The 19,130-nt window shown below is 31.8% G+C and overlaps 1 protein-coding gene across 1 annotated transcript; it reads left to right on the top strand.

Annotated features, from left to right (window-relative positions):
* Positions 1-769: 769 nt before the first annotated feature.
* On the top strand, positions 770-19,130 carry LOC132759219 (uncharacterized). The gene is made up of 4 exons (XM_060750950.1): positions 770-989; positions 17,490-17,697; positions 18,254-18,461; positions 18,703-19,130. The coding sequence occupies exons 1-4, from the start codon at positions 915-917 to the stop codon at positions 19,019-19,021; spliced, it is 810 nt and encodes a 269-aa protein (XP_060606933.1). The 5' UTR covers positions 770-914; the 3' UTR covers positions 19,022-19,130.

Genomic DNA, 19,130 nt, shown 5'->3' with positions numbered 1-19,130 from the left:
TAACAATGTTATCATGATAATAACGTTATTATGAAATTTCCCTATATTATCATAATGTTATTATGTGAACAATGTTATTATAAAATTTCCCTATATTATCACAATGTTATTATGTTAACAATGTTATTATGACTTTTTCCTGTAGTATCACAATGTTATTATAATATCAATGTTATTATGATCTTTCCCTATATTATCATATTGTTTTTATGATAACAATGTTATTATGATTATAATGTTATTTTGATAAAAGATGGTATGCTCAATGCTCGTTATCTTGTAAATATTTTGTTATTATGTAGTTATGTGCTTATAAGCCTTATCTGATTGAAATTAAATGCCCGTCGTCCGTCTATTTTCACGAACTGTATAAAAAGAAAACTTTGAACATCTTCTGCTATCAAATTTGCCGAGCGGTAAGGGGTCATATGGCCTTCTTGTTTAAATAAGTTTTCTTAGACTTGTCCCGGATTTAAAATGACAATGCTTAGTTCGAAGATAAAAATAATTTGGTTTCCGTTCCATAAGCGCATCAAGATGTTTTCTTTATTCTCGAAATACGAGAACGTCGTGTTTTCTTTCTGTTCGAAATACAAAGAGAGCCGTGCCTTTACGTGCTCTTTTAAAAAAGAATGCCTTCTCTTCTCTTAACCATTATTCTCTATGAACTGTTATACCTTGTAATTAACGTAACGTAACGACATCATAACGGGGATCCGTTAACGCGCATGTATTAGTATTTCTCACCTCGCGTGAACGCTTTAACGCCGCAGAAGATAAACTTGTAACGCTATAGAACGCTTCAGACGTCAGGTAGCGCGTGCAACGGACGAGCAGTGTTTTAGCGTGCGCTAGGTTATTTTCTTCTTCTATTAAAGACTTAAGGGAACGTTAAAAACAGTTTGAAAGAAAAAATGTTTGGATACGGAAAAATTAGTTTTCTTTGGATTTTAATTCTAACACAAGTAACAGCTAGACATGTTCCACTGGTATGTATCTTTAAAGTTTATAATGATTTTCTTTTTACAAATGCCTGCCAAACAGTCTTATGTATTAATGATATGCTATTTTGTAAACGAGCGGATCCATTATTTTTCCAAATTATTTTTTTAAGTATATATCAATCAAAATGCATACAGATATTAATGTTTCTTTATGTTTTATATGTTTAAGAATCCGAATCTAAGACATTGATTTTGACTGTCTGATTTAGCTACAAATAATCCACAGTTCGTTATAAAAATTATATTTGCCCTATTCTTTATACTTTCATATTATATTTTTACATTCTAATTTAGATAATGTTCTTTAAAATTACATAATGATTTATTTTCTTTACAAATTTTACATATAAAGAGATTCTAATTTGTCATATTGTAAATACATGACTGTAAGTAAAAATCAAGTACGTCAGAAGATTTTAGAAAATATGAGGATTCATAGTGATATATATTGTGCTTGCTTCGTATTATTTGTATTGTTAATAATTTTAAAAATATACAATTTGCTTTATATATTTATTTAAATTCGTATTTATTTTAGCTCGATTTTAAAACAAGTTCCAGCATTAAATGTATTCATACGCAGTCTTTATAAATGCTGTTTCTTGGACTGAAGTCATGGATTGGAATAAATATTATAATAAAATAAACCTATTGCTTTCCTCACTAACAGAAAATGATTAAAAAAACTTTCCTTTAACTTCATACAATATAAAACAAGTTTGTTTATTTGAGGCACAATGGTGTAATTTCTATTGTTAATAAAATAAAATCGTTTGTAATCTAAAAAGTGAGAATAAGAATCCCTAAAGAACGCCCAGAATGACAAAATTGAAACTGTTGCAGGCTCGGATTAAAGTTGAGAATATGTTCTAAGAATACTCGGTTAACGTAACACAACACTCTGAAAATTAGCATGTGCTCATTTGAAAAACCATGCACCATACAAAATGTACTTTACTTAAAGTTTCGAATCGTCCCCGAAGTAAGACAATACAAGATATTTAACCTCTCTAGAGGAACCACTCTAAAACAACAACCAAACTCTTTTGTATCTCTCCCCAATGGTGATTGCATAGGTTTTCTGTATTGAATTAGATTTAGAGAAAAACAACTGTATTTCGCGTAGATCAACAAAACGATGCATTATCATTGTTGTTACAAAAGATGTAGTTGCTTTATAGAGGCAACAAAAGAGGTTGATGATCTATAGAAGTTATATTTTTTTTATCTCTTTCTTATCAAGACGCTTTATACATATTGTTTACATTGATCGATTGTTGTTATTTATGACAAATATTTACACCAACATATTTTGAATAACAGCACGCCATATCGTAACATTACATACGGCTGTTGTTGTTGCTTTTTGTTGTTGCTTTTTGTTGTTGGTTTTTGTTGTTTTTTGCTGATAAACTATATAACGGTGTGTTAATGAAATATGATTAATTATTATGGTGAAAGTTTACTGTTGTTTTGTCATGAAATTTAGCTATACACCATTTAAAAAACGACTATTTATATTGATTATATAATTGATTAGGGCTTTAAAACTATATTGTGCTTTAAATAGGTAATTTTATTACTTGCGTAAAGTTTTGTGGTTTTGTGACAAGTCTATTTAAGATTATTTAAGCAATTTTTTGTATAGTTCACTGGAAAGTAGTTACAAGAATTGATGATCATAATTCAAACAACTTAGACAGTTTCTTATATGTTTTAACGTGTCCGGTAATAGAATTAATTGTTTGCAAACAGGAATTAGCATTTGTAACACATCCGACCGCCATCACCAACGAACGCACTTTTACCCAATGCCATTCCCCTACCAACACCCCTCCCCACCCCCCACCCCCACATCGTACAAACTTAAGGGAAGACCCGCTGTTCATGTGGCGAGAACTTGTGGGTAAATGGGTCAATCATTTTGCCATATACGTTTACCATTGAATTGTAACTGTCTTTATATACATGTATGTATATATTTCCTTTTTAAAGGGGGGGGGGGGGGCAATAAATATGTTCAAATCACCCATACAAACTCAGCCGCAATACAACGAAGGAGCTGTTCCAAACTTCTCCCATGTAATTTTCCATTTCCATATGAAAGGTTATATCAACTTAACGTAACGCCAACTAAATGTAGACTTATTGATAGCATAAAATGATAAGGATAACTTACAAGGCTTTTATTGAAATGATTTTAGATAAAAATTTTGGAACATGGGGAACAATGTATCATTTCATGTTGAGTCATGTGCTTGTGGTAAGCGTTAGTGAATTAATCTTTCTGGGTTCAGAAAAAGTGCCAACACCGATTTTGCAGTTATTCATTTATCATTTTTTTTATATTTTTTACAAAAGCAGACCTCGAGTTAAACACAAGCTAGACTCTTAATTATTAAGAAAATACAAACTATGAAACAACAGCCTCAAAAGACGTAAAAGAAACACAATACGAACGCCGCCTGTTAAAAAACTATCTGATCACTAAGTTATGCATAACTCTTTTAACAATCCAATATAGATCTATCTGTAGATTAAAGGCCCATTATGTCCCAGTATGCATTTTTTTTATTTCCCAAAATCTTTTTATTTCTTATGTGTCATAATAGTTTCTAAAGTGTTACTCATTGGCCAATCATCTAAATTGTCTTTGGATTCTGGTGCGTTTTGGCAATTATGACAATTATAGTGATTAAGCATTTTGTATAGATGTCAAAATACCACTTTGTTCAGATTTTGCTACTTCTATGACAAAGACTTTAGCATCCAGCACTTCTTGCTTCAAGTAATAAGCATTTAACATGCTCTAAAACCATTATTTAAACATTACAACACTCATGTCTTTCCTTTCTAAAGAATGAAACCTTTTATTCGTTTCTGAGACATAATGTAGCCGTGATTTTTGTACAAAGGGTGAATGGGATAAAATTCAGTTGAGTGCTACATGTACATTTGTATCTCAATATGTCCCTGATCTGGTTTAAAATATATATTTCACTTTCCACATTACAGTTCATATACATATATTTCAATGACAGTGTTACAATTCAGAAAGCTTATTTAGTTATATAAACTTCATCCCTCAATCATAATGTATTCTGTTCGGTGAGAACTTAAAACAAATTCATCATTGTTTCAGTAACAATATCTTACGTAGTTAAAACACTACATGTACAATACTTATACATGTATACAATTTTTAATTTCTTACTTGAATGACAAATTTGTGTCAAATACTAAATAATGACATATCTCGTTCGTCAAATCTCGACACCTAAGTTTGACATACTCACGAAATCTTTCAAGTGAAACCGGAAAATCCCGAACGTTAACGATTTTAAACACTGTATAGTTTTCATAGAAAAATGAAGATGTTCGTTACGCTATAATTTTATGAATAAAATCATAATGACTACGTAAAATGACTGATGTAAAAATGGTAATGTTTTATACTTTGATGGAATGAAGATGAATTGTTAGGGTTAATGTTCTATGCCCCAAATTTCACAGTCATGATAACGTAAAGGTACTGCACGTTTTGTAACGTAGATTTTCATTGGTCCGTTGTGATGTCTTTATTTTCTATATACACGGCTGTAGCAAATTTATATATAGTCATTCATATCATTTCTGATTTTAATCAAAGAAAGCAATGTTGCAGTATCAAAGATTAGTTAAACAAGATGCGTGGCAGTGCATTTCGTTTTAGTTGGATGGTTGGGCTTTACGTCGCAACAACACAGTATAGGTCATATGGCGACTTTCAAGCTTTACTGAGGTCAGCTAGTGAATTAAACCGTTATTACGCTAAATATCTTAAATGAACCTGTCCATGCATTTCAAACTGGACAAAACCATTCATCATTTTAGGTCAAATTTCAAAAGAAGCACTGGCTGAATAGCGAACAGTGCAGACCATGGTACCGGCTGATCTATGTCTGCACTGACGCATGGGTAGAACCTATTTCCATCCGCAGGCTGAGGTTGAAGCAGATTTTCTTCAACATAACGATCGTTTAACGAACCGGGGTTATATAAAATGAGGCCCGTTTATACTGGGCCGTATAAGTGATCAAAAACCAAAAAGCCAATTGCAACTTCTCGGCCCTTTCCGAATCATAAATAACAGCCGAGGAGTTCCGATTGACCAAAAAGCATTACAAGTTTGGTGTGATGGACATAAATGATACAGATGTCTAGGTATACATAATAGTGATTTAACATTGACCAAATGATCCTTTGCTAGATCTTTGTTCAAATATATGCTTTTTAACATACAATGTGACTAGGCCATCTTTTCTGTTACACGCAAAAATCGAATGTTGATGAAGCTTAGATTTACGAGAACAAAAAAGAACAGAAAAAATATGAAACCACTCCTGAAACAATAAATGATTAACTATCTATATCTTAGAGTTAAGAACACAATTTGATAGACAATATCAATTGACAAGTCTTGCATACATATGTAAAATTAGGAGTTAATTATATGTATTGTTGGTATTTCTTTGCCAATTTATATTAATTTATTACAATTGCGGTTAAGTTTATTATAATGACGTTAACATTTTTATGAATTAATAAAGTGCAGTGGTTTTAAATCGGTGCAGTTTTTATTGGATAAATTCTACGTGTTAAATTGTGCTATATCTTTGTGCAATGTTGATAAACGGTGATTTAAGAACAGAAAGACAGAAATAATTTTAGATTTTTTTAAAGGCACATTATTCCTTAGAAATTATTAAATTTTTCATTCTTTAGAAAGGGCAAATATTAGTTTTATAACGTTAAGTTTTAGTGCATGTAAGATATTTATCCTTAAAGATATTAGTGCTAAATGTGAAATTATTTGTAATAAATGTAGCAAAATGTCAACAAAGTAGCATTTTGACTTCAATAAAAAATACTAAATCATTTAAGTAGCAAAGGATGGTTTAGGTGATTGGCCAATGCGTAACTTTTTGGAAACAGTAACAGGACACCAACAAATAAAAAGCTTTTGCATAATAGAAATAATGGAGCATAATAGTAAAAGGCCTTTAAATCAAGTTTTATTTTTGATATTTGGCTAGATGTTAAACACAAAGTACAACGGATATAAAAATTTTCATGACGTCAAACGTCATTTAGGGAAGTTACATAGTTTTTTTTCCTATATCTTCACTGGTGTTTTGTGTCAAGCGTATATTTTTTAAAGTTTTCCATATTATCTCTTAAAACAAACAATTATCCTGTATTCACACAATTATGTACCACTTGTATATTTGGAACATCTCGCCGATTACAATGTATTCATAATATTTTTTTCCGAAGTTTGACGGAAAGGGCCGAGAAGTTGCGAATGCCATGTTAAAAATTGTAGTTAGCAGAAAAAAAATCGATGTTTGGCGCAATTTTGAAATTTTACTGATCAGTCGGATAAAGACAATGTATTCATTATAAAACATTTGTAAGTTTGTACTATACATAAAACGACTATTAATAAATAATTTATGCTGATTATGTCAAACTGTTTTCGCGATGAAAAATTAAGTTGAGAAACATCGTTACGTTACGTTACGTTACGTTAGTAAAGTTAACTAAGCGTAAACTATTATCTCTTCATAAATTATAGATATTACTTGCATACTAATAATATAATTTTAAAATTTCATTTAAACTTCAGTACAAACCATAACAGACACACGGTAAGATGAATTTTGTGGTTTGACTTTTTAGTGATATTACAAAACACATTGTGGGCAACAACAAAGCTTTATGTCACTAAATAACTGTAATAAAGTTTAAATACCATTTATTATAAAACTGTAAAGTCACCGCAAATATAACCTTGTATTGATAGAAAACTTATTAGAAATTCATAAGATCAATCTCTTTTGATATTCATACGAAATGAAAACCACAGAAAATAAATCTTTATCAATATGCATTATATGTACAACAGTGTAACCTAGTTACATATAAACAAAATGAAAACGTGTCTTCAAGTTTCCAACGCTACAAGACTACAAAATTTAAAACTTTGATTACAATTGAAGTGCCTGAACCTTAAATTTTATTTTTTTTAGAAGAAAACAGAATACCCGAGTCATCTCGACAAGCAGATGTTTTGAAATGGTTTGTCTATTGGCTCTGCTCTTTTTTGTTTATCTATTGACTCTGCTTTCTTAAGTTTATCTATGGACTCTGCTGCTTTAAGCTTCATATCGTTGGCTCTGCTTACTTCAGTTAATCTATTGACTCTGTTCACTTAAATTTATCTATTGTCTTTGCTAATTTGGTATATATATTCAGTTTGCTAATTTTGGTTTATCTATTAACTTACTATATTAAATCTATTGACTCTGTTTACTGAAATGTAGCTATTGACTTTGCTAATTTTGGTTTATCTATTGACTCTGTTAACGTTAGTTTATCTGTTGTCTCTCCTGATTTTAGTTTATCCATTTACTCTGTTCATTTTTGGTTTATCTATTGACTCTGCTTATTTTTAGGTTATCTTTAGATATCTTTGTTCACTTAAAATCTATTGACTTTACTAACTTTGGTTTATCTATTGACACTTTTCACTATAGACTTTTTTTTAATTTGATGCAATCTATTGACTCTGTCCTTATTTGTTTGTCTATCTACGAAGTTTATATTTGTTTATCTATTTTCTAGGCTGATTTTGTATGCATTTTTTTGGTTTATAACAGTTTATTTTATTTGTATACTTAAATTCAATTTCGTCCATTATATTTATTTAGAAGGCTTTCGTCCGTTTATCTATTTGTGTCTGAATCACTATGATTTATGTTTCTCGGTTTATCTGTTGACTCAGTCCATATTGTTTATCTATTTACCAGGTTTTTTGTTTAATCTTTTGACTCGATTTATGCTTATTTCACTTTTGGATACTATGTTTATCAGTTTATCTATTGACAGAATCAATTTTGGATTGAACATCAACGTACTTAGTCATTTTAGGGTGTGATTTAGTTATAATGATTCATCTCTGGAAATCAGTGTGATAAATATATGTGAATATATATCCCGTATATAAAAGGTATTTCGAATTCGTTATGGCATTTGATTGGTCATTTCGGTGATTCACCAAATTTTCGATATTAAATAAAGAATCAAAGTGGAGTAATAATGTCATTTTAATTAGAATGTCGATAAAACTACAATGTCCCTGACATTCCAAATAAATCTAATGGACATTTATTGCTTTATAAGTAGAATAAATCAATAAGGAGGGCACGTAATTCACGCGATATAAAACTTGTCCATTGTGAGACATAGTGCGGTGTGTTGATATATAGGGTCAATGAAGTATAGGTTAATGTTTAGTATTAGTAAGCATTTACAAAAGTATAGAAAATATTAATTGGCCACGAATTGCGCAATTTAGTGTTTAAAATTATAATAATTATTATTAATTTATTATTATTATCATCATCATCATCACCATCATCATCATCATCACCATCATCATCATCATCATCATAATCATCATCATCATCATCATCATCATCATCATCATCATCATCATCATCATCATCATCATCGTCATCGTCGTCATCATCGTCGTCATCATCATCATCATCATCATTAATATTTTTATCATTATTATTATTATTGATATTACTATTGTTATTATTATAATTATTATTATTATTATTATTATTTATGAGCAGTCCACTTACTAGTTTAATGAATATAAGTTTGGAATCAGTACACACGTATCTCCATATCTATTGCTATGAGTGATGGCTTTTGTCATTGTTTATTGATTGTGTCTAATTAAAGGTCAAGTTTGTCGTCTTTACAGGCATTGGTAAGCTCGAATCCCGCACTATGCATACTTTTCTACCTGATATATGTCATTGTGCTAGCAAGACATTAAATATTTAAACATCAATGTTTTATTATGATATCGATCTCTCAACTCAACAAAATTTTGTATTCAAGCCTTAGCAACACATAGCCCTGGTATCCTCTTGTCCTATGCGGTATAATAAAATTGCAAAGAAAAATCCAGAAGTTCATTAAAAGACCATAGACCGGTTAAGTCAAGTAAGGGAGGTAACTCGAAAATGATTAATTAAGTTGCAAGACAGAACTTAAATAAGATTAAACGAAATGTGCCATGAAACAAACATCACGCAAATACAATATATCTTTCAACGATTAATTTCTTCTTAATATTAGTCAGACATGCACACATCGGAGAATCTCGGCTATTATTCATAATAACCGGAGTTTGCCGGAAAGGGCCGAGAAGATGCGACTTAAATAAGTTTTTTTAAACGAAATGTGCCATGAAACAAACAGCAGGGCTTTCAACAATTAATTTCTTCTTAATATTAGTCAGACATGCACACGATCGTTGGCTATTATTCATAATAACCAGAGTTTGCCGGAAAGGACCGAGAAGATGTGAGTGACATGCACAATGTGTTACCCCATTAATTTAACACGTCATGCACACAGTCGCATATTTTACGACATTTTTATCACACGTGCGTCAATAAACATTTTGTTTACTGTCTTTACAATCATGTTTACATATCATCATTAACATATATAAGTTGACTCCACATGTTTGCTTGATGAGATGAATATGTAGTAAAACATGAACCATTTGTTAACTACAAAATAACTGTCTTTTTCTGATGAGAACAATATTGTTATAAACATAACTCAGCGTAAGGAAGAGCACACGAAGTGATAAAATTTCTCAATTCGTTCCATCAACAAAACACACACACAAACACATTTGTATTTGTCGATACGAATCCTGAACATACCGATCAACGAACGGGCGGGCTGACGGACGGACGGACGGACGGACATACAGACAGACAGACATGCAGATAGGCGGACGAAATACAAGTTTAAATTCTGGAATTGTTACTTTCCAAAATAAAACGGACCAAAATAATGACTGAGCGGACGTGTTTCCCGAAATGGAAATTATAGCCGGATTGGATGTAAAAGACATAATTATACCTGTGTTCGTAATAAAAACCGAAAAGTGCCGAATTCGAAAAGACAGAGTCATAACAATATAATAATAGACTCGTTTTTGCAGCGAAATTATTATCAAATATTTTATTATAATGATAAGTATTTTTTATCCGTTCATTAAGTAACAAAAGCCTACAAATCATTGTCGACGTGACATCTTTAATTTGTTTAAACGTTGCAATCATATAAATTTATAGCACGTCACTCTGAGGGTGATAGATCAATCGGAACATTTTGGCTATTATTGATAATAGTTCTGTCTTACCCGAAGTTTGACGGAAAGGGCCGAGAAGTTGCGATTGGGTGAACGAAATGTTCAATCGGGGTTGACATTACCGTGAACAGAAAAATTAAAAAAAACAACAACAATTATTTTGGATGTAAAATTACGCAACCCTTAATATTACTATATGCATGCAAAGAAAGAGTCCGAAAATCCTCTATCACTCACACAATAAGTGTTATGCAGTGAGTGATATGGATTTTATTTCACCGATAAATCACATTGTTTCATTGTTGTTTCATTGCTATGCATAACCCGTCTAAATTTCTCCCGCCAATATCTAAGTTATAAACTTATGTATTTTTCATAAAATTACTATTCCCAATAAGACGTTTACTATAAAAATTATCGAAGAAAAAACCTACAATAAAATGCACACACCACGCCTGCATTGACAGACTGACACATCAAAGAGTGATTGTCAAAAGTTTCAATTGGAAATTCAAATTAAATGCGATTTAAATTTTAAACTGTCACAGTAAAATTTGATGAGAATGGAAAATCGACATATCATGTCAAAGGGGTACTATACTTTATAATCATAGGAGTGGATGATTTTAGTTGACCTAGATGTACTGATACAAAAGTATAACACAGACATTGCACGTGATCACCAAGATAAAACAAAGCAAGATGTTTAAGGAGCATTCAAGTGAAGTGAAACAAGAAAAAAAGAAAGAAAAGAAAGAAATAAAAAGAATGAATGAATGAATGAATAAAGAAAGAAAGAAAGAAAGAAAGAAAGAAAGAAAGAATAAATAAACAATTAAACAAATAAATAAATGAATAAATAAAGGAAGGAAGAAAGGAAGAAAGGAAGGAAGGAAGGAAGGAAGGAAGGGAGGAAGGAAGGAAGGAAGGAATGAATGAATGAAGGAAGGAAGGAAGGAAGGAAGAATGAATGAATGAATGAATGAATGAATGAATGAATGAATGAATGAATGAATGAATGAATGAATGAATGAATGAACGAATGAAGAAATTATGAATAAATAAATGAAAAATTTAACAAAGAAAGAAAGTTCCATTTCTCATTTTATTCTAGATTTTCATTGTAAGTCGTAATTAAGATAGCTTCATACTTGAGACGGTGCTGGGGGGGGGGTAGGGGGTAGGTCATGTGACATCTTACGGTGCTACTCATGCAAATGAATGGTTTACATAATCTTCGCATAAAGTCAATGATTTCTTCAAAATGGTATATATAAATGTCGTCGTCATGTTCCTTTTTTTAGAACGAGAGAAACGTTTTAATCAAAGTTGTTGTTATGTCATCTGCTTTCAGGCCATTTTTTCACTTTCAAAATGAAAGATACAATTTTTATCAGCGTTGTTATTCCAAAAGGATTTTTATGAAGTCTGCTTTCATGTCATTTTTACAAAATTAGAGATTCATTAGCTTACACACTTAAAGATACATTTTAGCAGCTTAAAAAAAAAAAAAAGATATTTATGTAGTCTGCTTTTAGGTCATATTTTGTTTATAGAATAAGTAATACATTCAAATCAATGTTTTATTCAAAAGGATTTTATGTCGTCTGATTTCAGATCAATTTTCCGTTATCAAAATTAGTGATACATCTTAAAATATACTAACGTTACTTCATATGCATATATCAGCTCAATAACGTTACACCGCTTTCCTTGTTTTGTCTGATCATATTTGTATGTATAATAATTTATATGTGGCTGAAGAAGGTCGAAATGTCGAAAGCTACGGCAAATACAAATGAGTGTTTTAATTATATAACAATATGTATATCAATGTCATATTGACGGCATGTCGCCGGAACAATGCGTTATATATACAGCATAAATCACGGAAGTGCTGTATATAAAATATAAATACCAAAGTGTAAAAGGAAATATCATTAACGCCGAACCCGCTTCAATATTCCATTGCATATTCAATGATTCAATTTAATATTAATATCGCCTACTAAACTAATTTAACATAAATAATTCATTGTCTGCCGTTAAAACATTCCCTCTCAAAAGCTATAGATATCGTTAAAATTTCGGGTTATATTGACTATCCGTAAATGAATTTGGTTATATGGATACTTGTTTGGTGTGAGTTATATGGATACCTATATATGATTGGGGTTATATAGATATCCGTTTTGCCCCTGTTATATTGCGCAAGCCGCGACAACGTAGTGAATACATGTTTCCTGAAAATTGAATTAAAGACATATAAATGAAAGACACTTATGTTTAACTGTTGAAGAAAGTTAGCCTACTTAATGTAAAAATAACCTTAATGCACTTTTTTTTGACCGACAAATTAAAAACATAAACCCAAATGATAGAACAAAACTGTCAAACTAATTGTTTATTTGATTTATTTAGCTAATTAATATTCTTTTTGGTGTTTTTCCTTCTTAAGTAAAATTGGCTCATAAAAAGTTTGCATAATCTAAGAATAACTTTTAAGTCTTACAATAGCAATCCATGCGTTATTGTCTATTCGTATTAAATTCTGATCGCTTTTTTATGCGCTGTTTCGTATTCGGACTATATTCTGATCAATTCATGCGCTATTTTCTATAAGAACTATATTCTGATCACAAATTCATCCGGACTACATTCTGCCACAAATGTATGCGACATTTTCTATACGGACTATATTCTGATCACAAATTCATGCGCTATTTCCTATCCGGACTATATTCTGTAACAAATTCATGCGATATTTTCTATTTGGACTCAAAGTCATGCCAACTATATTCTGATCACAAATTCATCCGAACTATATTCTGCCACAAATTCATGCGCTATTTTCTATACGGACTATATTCTGATTACATGTGGATGCAAGTTGCACATCCACACAAACTTCATGCGCTAGTTTCTATTTGGACTTGCAATGCAATTGGTTTTACAAATAACATGTAACTAAGCCAAACTCAGCTTTCTGCCCAATCCCAAAATGTATTTTGAAAATATTGTTATGTTATGTTGAATAAAGCCACATTCTAACCGTCAAATAAAGAGATTCGTCAACAACTAAAAATAGAAACTATATACGTATATATATTAAACTTCTGTCATTCAAAAAGATAAATTAGGTTGAAAAGAATCAGCAAAAATTCTTTTTGAACGCTATATATTGAAGATGAATTATGACGACGCAACAAAATACAATGTATATCCACTTAATTTTATTTATGTAACAAGTGTTACACTTTAAAGAAAGATAACTAAAATATTTCTACAGCTTTTAAAAGGGGACTGGGGTGGGGGTTGGGGGTTAGAGCGACTGGTAATAATTGTAATTGTAAGAGGTGATTTTTTTTGTAATACGTTAAACTAGCTTAGTAGTCGCTGGCTGTTTTTTCACAGACCCGCACTGAGTGTCCAAAACAGATACAAAGTTTAAATGAATAAACTGTTAGATTAGCCATGTTAAAGTCAGTGTTTGGGAGTTTCCTATTCAGGTCTTCTCATTGGCGAAAAAGTAGGCCATAAACTATATACTGTTGATTTCGGTTTTTTTAGGTATTTTCCTATTTAGGTAATCTCATTGGTCGAAAAACTAGGTCACATACTTAACACGGTTAGCTTCATTCAATTATTTTGTCTGGCCTCGTCAGTATAATGTAATTAAATAAATCGTGCGCTCATCGTGTGCTTTTACGTTGGTCAGTAAAATGTGATATATATTTGTAGTATGGTCATTTATAGATTATTGATTTCATATTGATTTATCGGAGTACGTCGCGTGTTTTATATAAAACATGACTATTTTACGACATACTGACACGATTCAGAACGGTTTGCGGTCAGTGTTAATAAAGTGATTGTTACAACGCTTTTCAATCGAACTGGGCCAAGAAAATCAATAACAATCGATTTTCAATTTAATTTTGAGAATGTCTCTTTATTTTTTTTTAAAAGCTTGCATATTTGTCCATTTTAAATGCTTCACTTGATCTATGTAAAAAAATCCCTTTTATATTTTCAAGGCTTTTTTTCCTCTGTGGAGTTCCTTTAAGATATCTAAAATAATAAACCTCAGCTTTAAATATTTTTTAAAACTGAGATAGGATTTTTACACATATCTCGCGACCTTTTTATGCTGTCATTTTTTTCCCAAAATCTAACAATAAACCCGGAAATCGTTTCAAACATCTTTTAAAAAAGTACATAAAGAGAGTAAAATTAAAACGTTACATATGGTAGCAGGTTTATTTCACCTTTTTTCAATTACAAAGACGCAGATTGTCAAATTTGAATTAATTAATGCGGGCACAAGACGCCGTGTATTGTAACCTAACGTCAAAACTTGATTAAATTAGGTCACTAACTTTGACTATAGCCCACTTTGAATGTATCTTTTTATCATAAAAAATAAATTAACACTGTATAACTTAACAAACGTGAATATGTTTGAGTTATCGCGTACAAACGATATATTTAAAACTTATTTGTTTCGTATAATGAATGATTTAGAAAGTTATTTGTCAAGTAAAACAGTATAGGCAAGGAAAATTCCCGCCATTGATTGTACAGCAGTCAAGAAGAGCGGTGACCTAGTGGTAAGGTGTCCGTCTCGTAATCTATGGGTCGCAAGTTCGAGCCTTAATGGGGTCATAATCTTGTTTTTATTTAATACTGATTAGTTCCAGGAAGCGGACCCGAACTGGTTCAATTAAGCTCTAAAACAATCGAGTTTAAGTATGTTTGAACTACAGTCACATCACTAAGTAAATTTAAGAGAATTTTTTTATCGTATTTTGATTTTTCTTCAAATGTGTGAAGTGTGATTTTTTCCCCTACCCATTCTCTACTAATTTTCGCGTCGGTCAACATTTTAACAATTAATAGATAGACAGGAATTTTATTTCAATCAAATAATGCTTATAAGCCCATGATGACATAATAATATTATATTTACAAGATAATCAAATATGATTATCAAAATATAAAACAGAAATATACCACGTTAAAAATCTGTAAAATGATTAAAATTATACGTTTCAAAAAAATTTAGAAACATATTTAGCGCTGTTTTTCAGTTAAGGAACGCTTATATTACAGCAACTTTATCACTGCCGTAAAAACACAATCTGCGATGTTTCTAAATGCTTTAGGAACGCCATGTTAATGAGTTATGCATGAAACGGTGCTAGGGGGCATTTAAATTAAAAATAATATATTTTGGTATTTTAGCCCAAATTGAGTGAAAAACGCTTTTCAACTTTGAATAATTTTTCACAATTAGAAATTAGAATAATAATTCTGAAAAAACGGAAAGAGCGAAAGATCAGAAAGTTTGCACACAAGTTATTGGTCTAGGCCTACAAAAAAATTAATTATTTCAAGTCTCGTCATGTCAAAAAAAAAAAAAAAAAAAAAAAAAAAAAACTCAGTGGAGTCCCTTTAACAACATATTTTAATGAACTCGTGTCCCAGTATATCAGGTGTCCCATAATTAATTTTCAGTGCATCTCTTTTACATTTCATATTAATTGGTTGTATTAACCTTTTTTAAATGTCAAAATACCTTTAATTGTACTTCAAAATTAGGTCATATATGACACTGCAAATTTTAATGAATCTACTTCAGCATAGATGAATCTCCTTATTCAGGTCTACAAATACATTTAAAGAAATAATGGCATTTTCTAAAGAAAAAAATGATGATGACACTCACAAATCATTTCTTCATATTAAAGAATATAATTATAACGGTTTAGAACTGTTCACCATTTAGGGGAGAAGATGTGTAATCAGCCGCAAAGCTCAGTCGGAAGAACCGCGGAACGGTATTCCGAGGTTCCTGGGTTCGAGTCCCGTTCAGACTGCACATTTTTCTCACCCTGTGACAAATAGAAAATAAACTGATCGGTTTCCATTGTCCCAATTGTAATCTATACATTAAACAGTCGAGCGCATTGTAGCAGTATTTCAAAAAAGCATGTCAATACAATTTCAAATAAATTAAAGGTTTGAAAGACATTTTGAAGGTATAGATTTCAAAATAAATTGATGTGTAATGATGTATTATAAACGCCATTTTGTAATTATACGCCAGAAGACAAAACGACTCTTACTTTCTTTAAACATTCTTACTTTCTTTAAACATAGACACGTTTTTCTCCAATAAATCTCGCATGTAAATTAGTACTAAAAATAATCAGTCATATGCTTTTATTTCCGGAGTAAGGTGACTGATAGTGCAATGTATCGAACTAATTTTGTTCATGACTGACTGTGAAGCATACATATGTATGAATACAAAGATCAACAAAGACGAACTACTTTCACGGAACGCAGCCTGTAACCTTATTCACCTTATTCAGTGCAACCTTCGTAGTGCGGCCTTCTGTAAAGCAATATCTCCGCCACATTCAATTTTTCCCAGTGTAAAACATTACAATACATTTAACCTCTCGTGAGCGACCCCTCTTAGCAGCGACCGTAATCTTTGCCTCTGAAAGGCTTTTGCTCTGCAGAGTCTGTGTTATGCAAAGCAGACAGCGTAACTATGCTAAATCTATAACTTTAAAAATTAATACTTTTAACAGGTGTCATAACGCAATAACCTCCATATATAACTTTTCCCTGTCATTTCATAACCGTGAATATATAATCGGCATTTTTATGCTTTGTTCGTTGTTAAAATGTATAAAAATTATTAACCTCTTCCCTGTGTTTATGACGGGCATCAATCGCTTTTATCACATAGTATGACACTCCTGAGACTAAATCCGCAATTTCAAATGAGACGTGTGAAGTTTAGCTATTTTATATACAAATGTACATTGTATATGGTGAAATTTATGAATTTGTTTGTTTCCCCATTCCATAACTTGTTGCATAAACTGTTTAAAAAATGCAGTTACATTGATTGAATAATGAAGAAATAAGATTCGATTTTAGAAAATAAGACATGTAAAGTTTAGCTATTTTATGTATGTGTGAATTATGAATTTGCTTTTCTTCTCTTCTTAACTTGGTGCATTGAGAGTTTAACAAATTCATTTAATAATAATACATGTATATTGATTCGATCATGAACGTTCGATTTCAGATAACTTGGAAGTTCAGAAACAGTTTTCAACTTCAAGATACAAGGTCGTCAAGAAACGTTAGCTGAGAAAAAACAACAACACATTTTTATCTCATTTACTAGTATTTGGCACGAGTAAACAGTTTAATGTTTTATACATTTTCAGGCAAGTCAACGAAACAGCGCACAATCTCGGCCACGCCTTCTAGTTATAAGACCACCCGAAGGAAGCGGACAGCCCAACAGAATTGTTCTCCTTGCCAACCAAAGACCGCCGCCTCAGCCAACGAATGCCTCGCCTTCTATCTCAACCGCTTTATCCGTCCTCCAAGAAACTGCGGCAGTTGCACAAGCCAATCTGAACAGAGCTTTCGGTAAATTGATTATAATTCAAAATCTGATCTTTGTATTTTTGTTTTTGACATAAATATGCTTATTCCAATAGGGAGAACTCCTGGGGTCTTCGTGACAACGATCTCTGACATTGGGTCTAATGGTCAATCGTAAAAGTTTCTTACAGCTGATTCAGAAATCATTTGGAATTAAAAGTCGATCACTTGCGGAGAAATGGGAAATTACTGGTTAGTTATCCAGCAAAATGTTTAAGATGGAGGAACCGCTGAGATATGACGAAAACATTTGTTAATATTGGTGTAAATAAAAAAACCCCACAACAACAAACAAACATGCATACGCGTTGATTCCTTGAGCAAGAAAATTTTACAATCATTGCTTAGTACTGGCTGGTTTCAGGAGGGGATTCGAGTGTGTTTCAATAAGCTTACAGCTTCTATCGCAATCAAACTAAAATAAATTTGTATAAACTACAAGTTTGTCAGCAAAAAAATTTATAATGAGAGTACGCTTATTGTAAAAGTTATGAAACGGTTTATTCACTTAAAATGAACTACACGTATTCATTTAATACAGGTGGTCATCCCCAATCAGCGTTTCGTCAGCAGTCCAGTTCGTCCGGTAGCAGCAGTAGTTCTTCTTCAAGCAGTTCTAGCGGAACAAGAAGTCTTAGAAACCTTCTACAGGGCATGCGCAGATCAGGTCCTGCTACGTCATCAAATATTGCTCGCGTGTCTGATACTATACCACGAGCAATGCCTCCAGCACTTCCGCCGACAAAAAGGTAAAGAACTTTACTTTTAAAAAGGGTACTCTTTTATAAGTGTACTTACCTATTTTTATATGAAAAATAATGAAAACAATAAATAAATGATAAAAATAATGATAAAACAACATCGACATTTAAGTAACACCATAGTTGAACCATTGCCATTATAACAAATATGAATTGAATATGAGGTAAATGTACCGTATTCTATTTTGCATAAGTTAATACATATAACCTGGTGTTTTCTTCTCCTCAGATTTGGTGAACTAAATATACCAAGTGTGATAGAAGCCGCTCTTAGACGCCTCCAAGAGCGGGCAAGACTTCAAGGAAATGTGCGGGACAATAACGTTCTTCCAAGACACGATTTTAGAATGACCCCATCACCTAGTGCACCTAGCACGCCTGATCGTTCTCCATTCAGTGGCGGTGTTATTGATCTCTCCAGGCTGTCACTCAATGAACGAAACAATCGGAACGAGGCAACAACTAGTGGCAACTCTGGGAGCAGATCTAATTCGAAATACTCCAAGATGGGACATTGGAACGTTATTGTCCTCGAGTACATTAGGTAGAAATGGTGTATCTCCACGGGAGAAAAATCAATTGAATAGGAATTCGAACGGAGTTAGACAGACTCAGAATGGAAATGGACCGTTTGTGAAAAACAACGACCTGCTTCAA

The sequence above is a fragment of the Ruditapes philippinarum genome, unplaced genomic scaffold (genome assembly GCF_026571515.1).
Source record: "Ruditapes philippinarum isolate M1 unplaced genomic scaffold, ASM2657151v2 ctg20_1_1_1_1, whole genome shotgun sequence".
In the NCBI taxonomy this organism is placed as follows: domain Eukaryota; kingdom Metazoa; phylum Mollusca; class Bivalvia; order Venerida; family Veneridae; genus Ruditapes; species Ruditapes philippinarum.
This window is presented reverse-complemented; position numbering and strand designations above follow the sequence as displayed.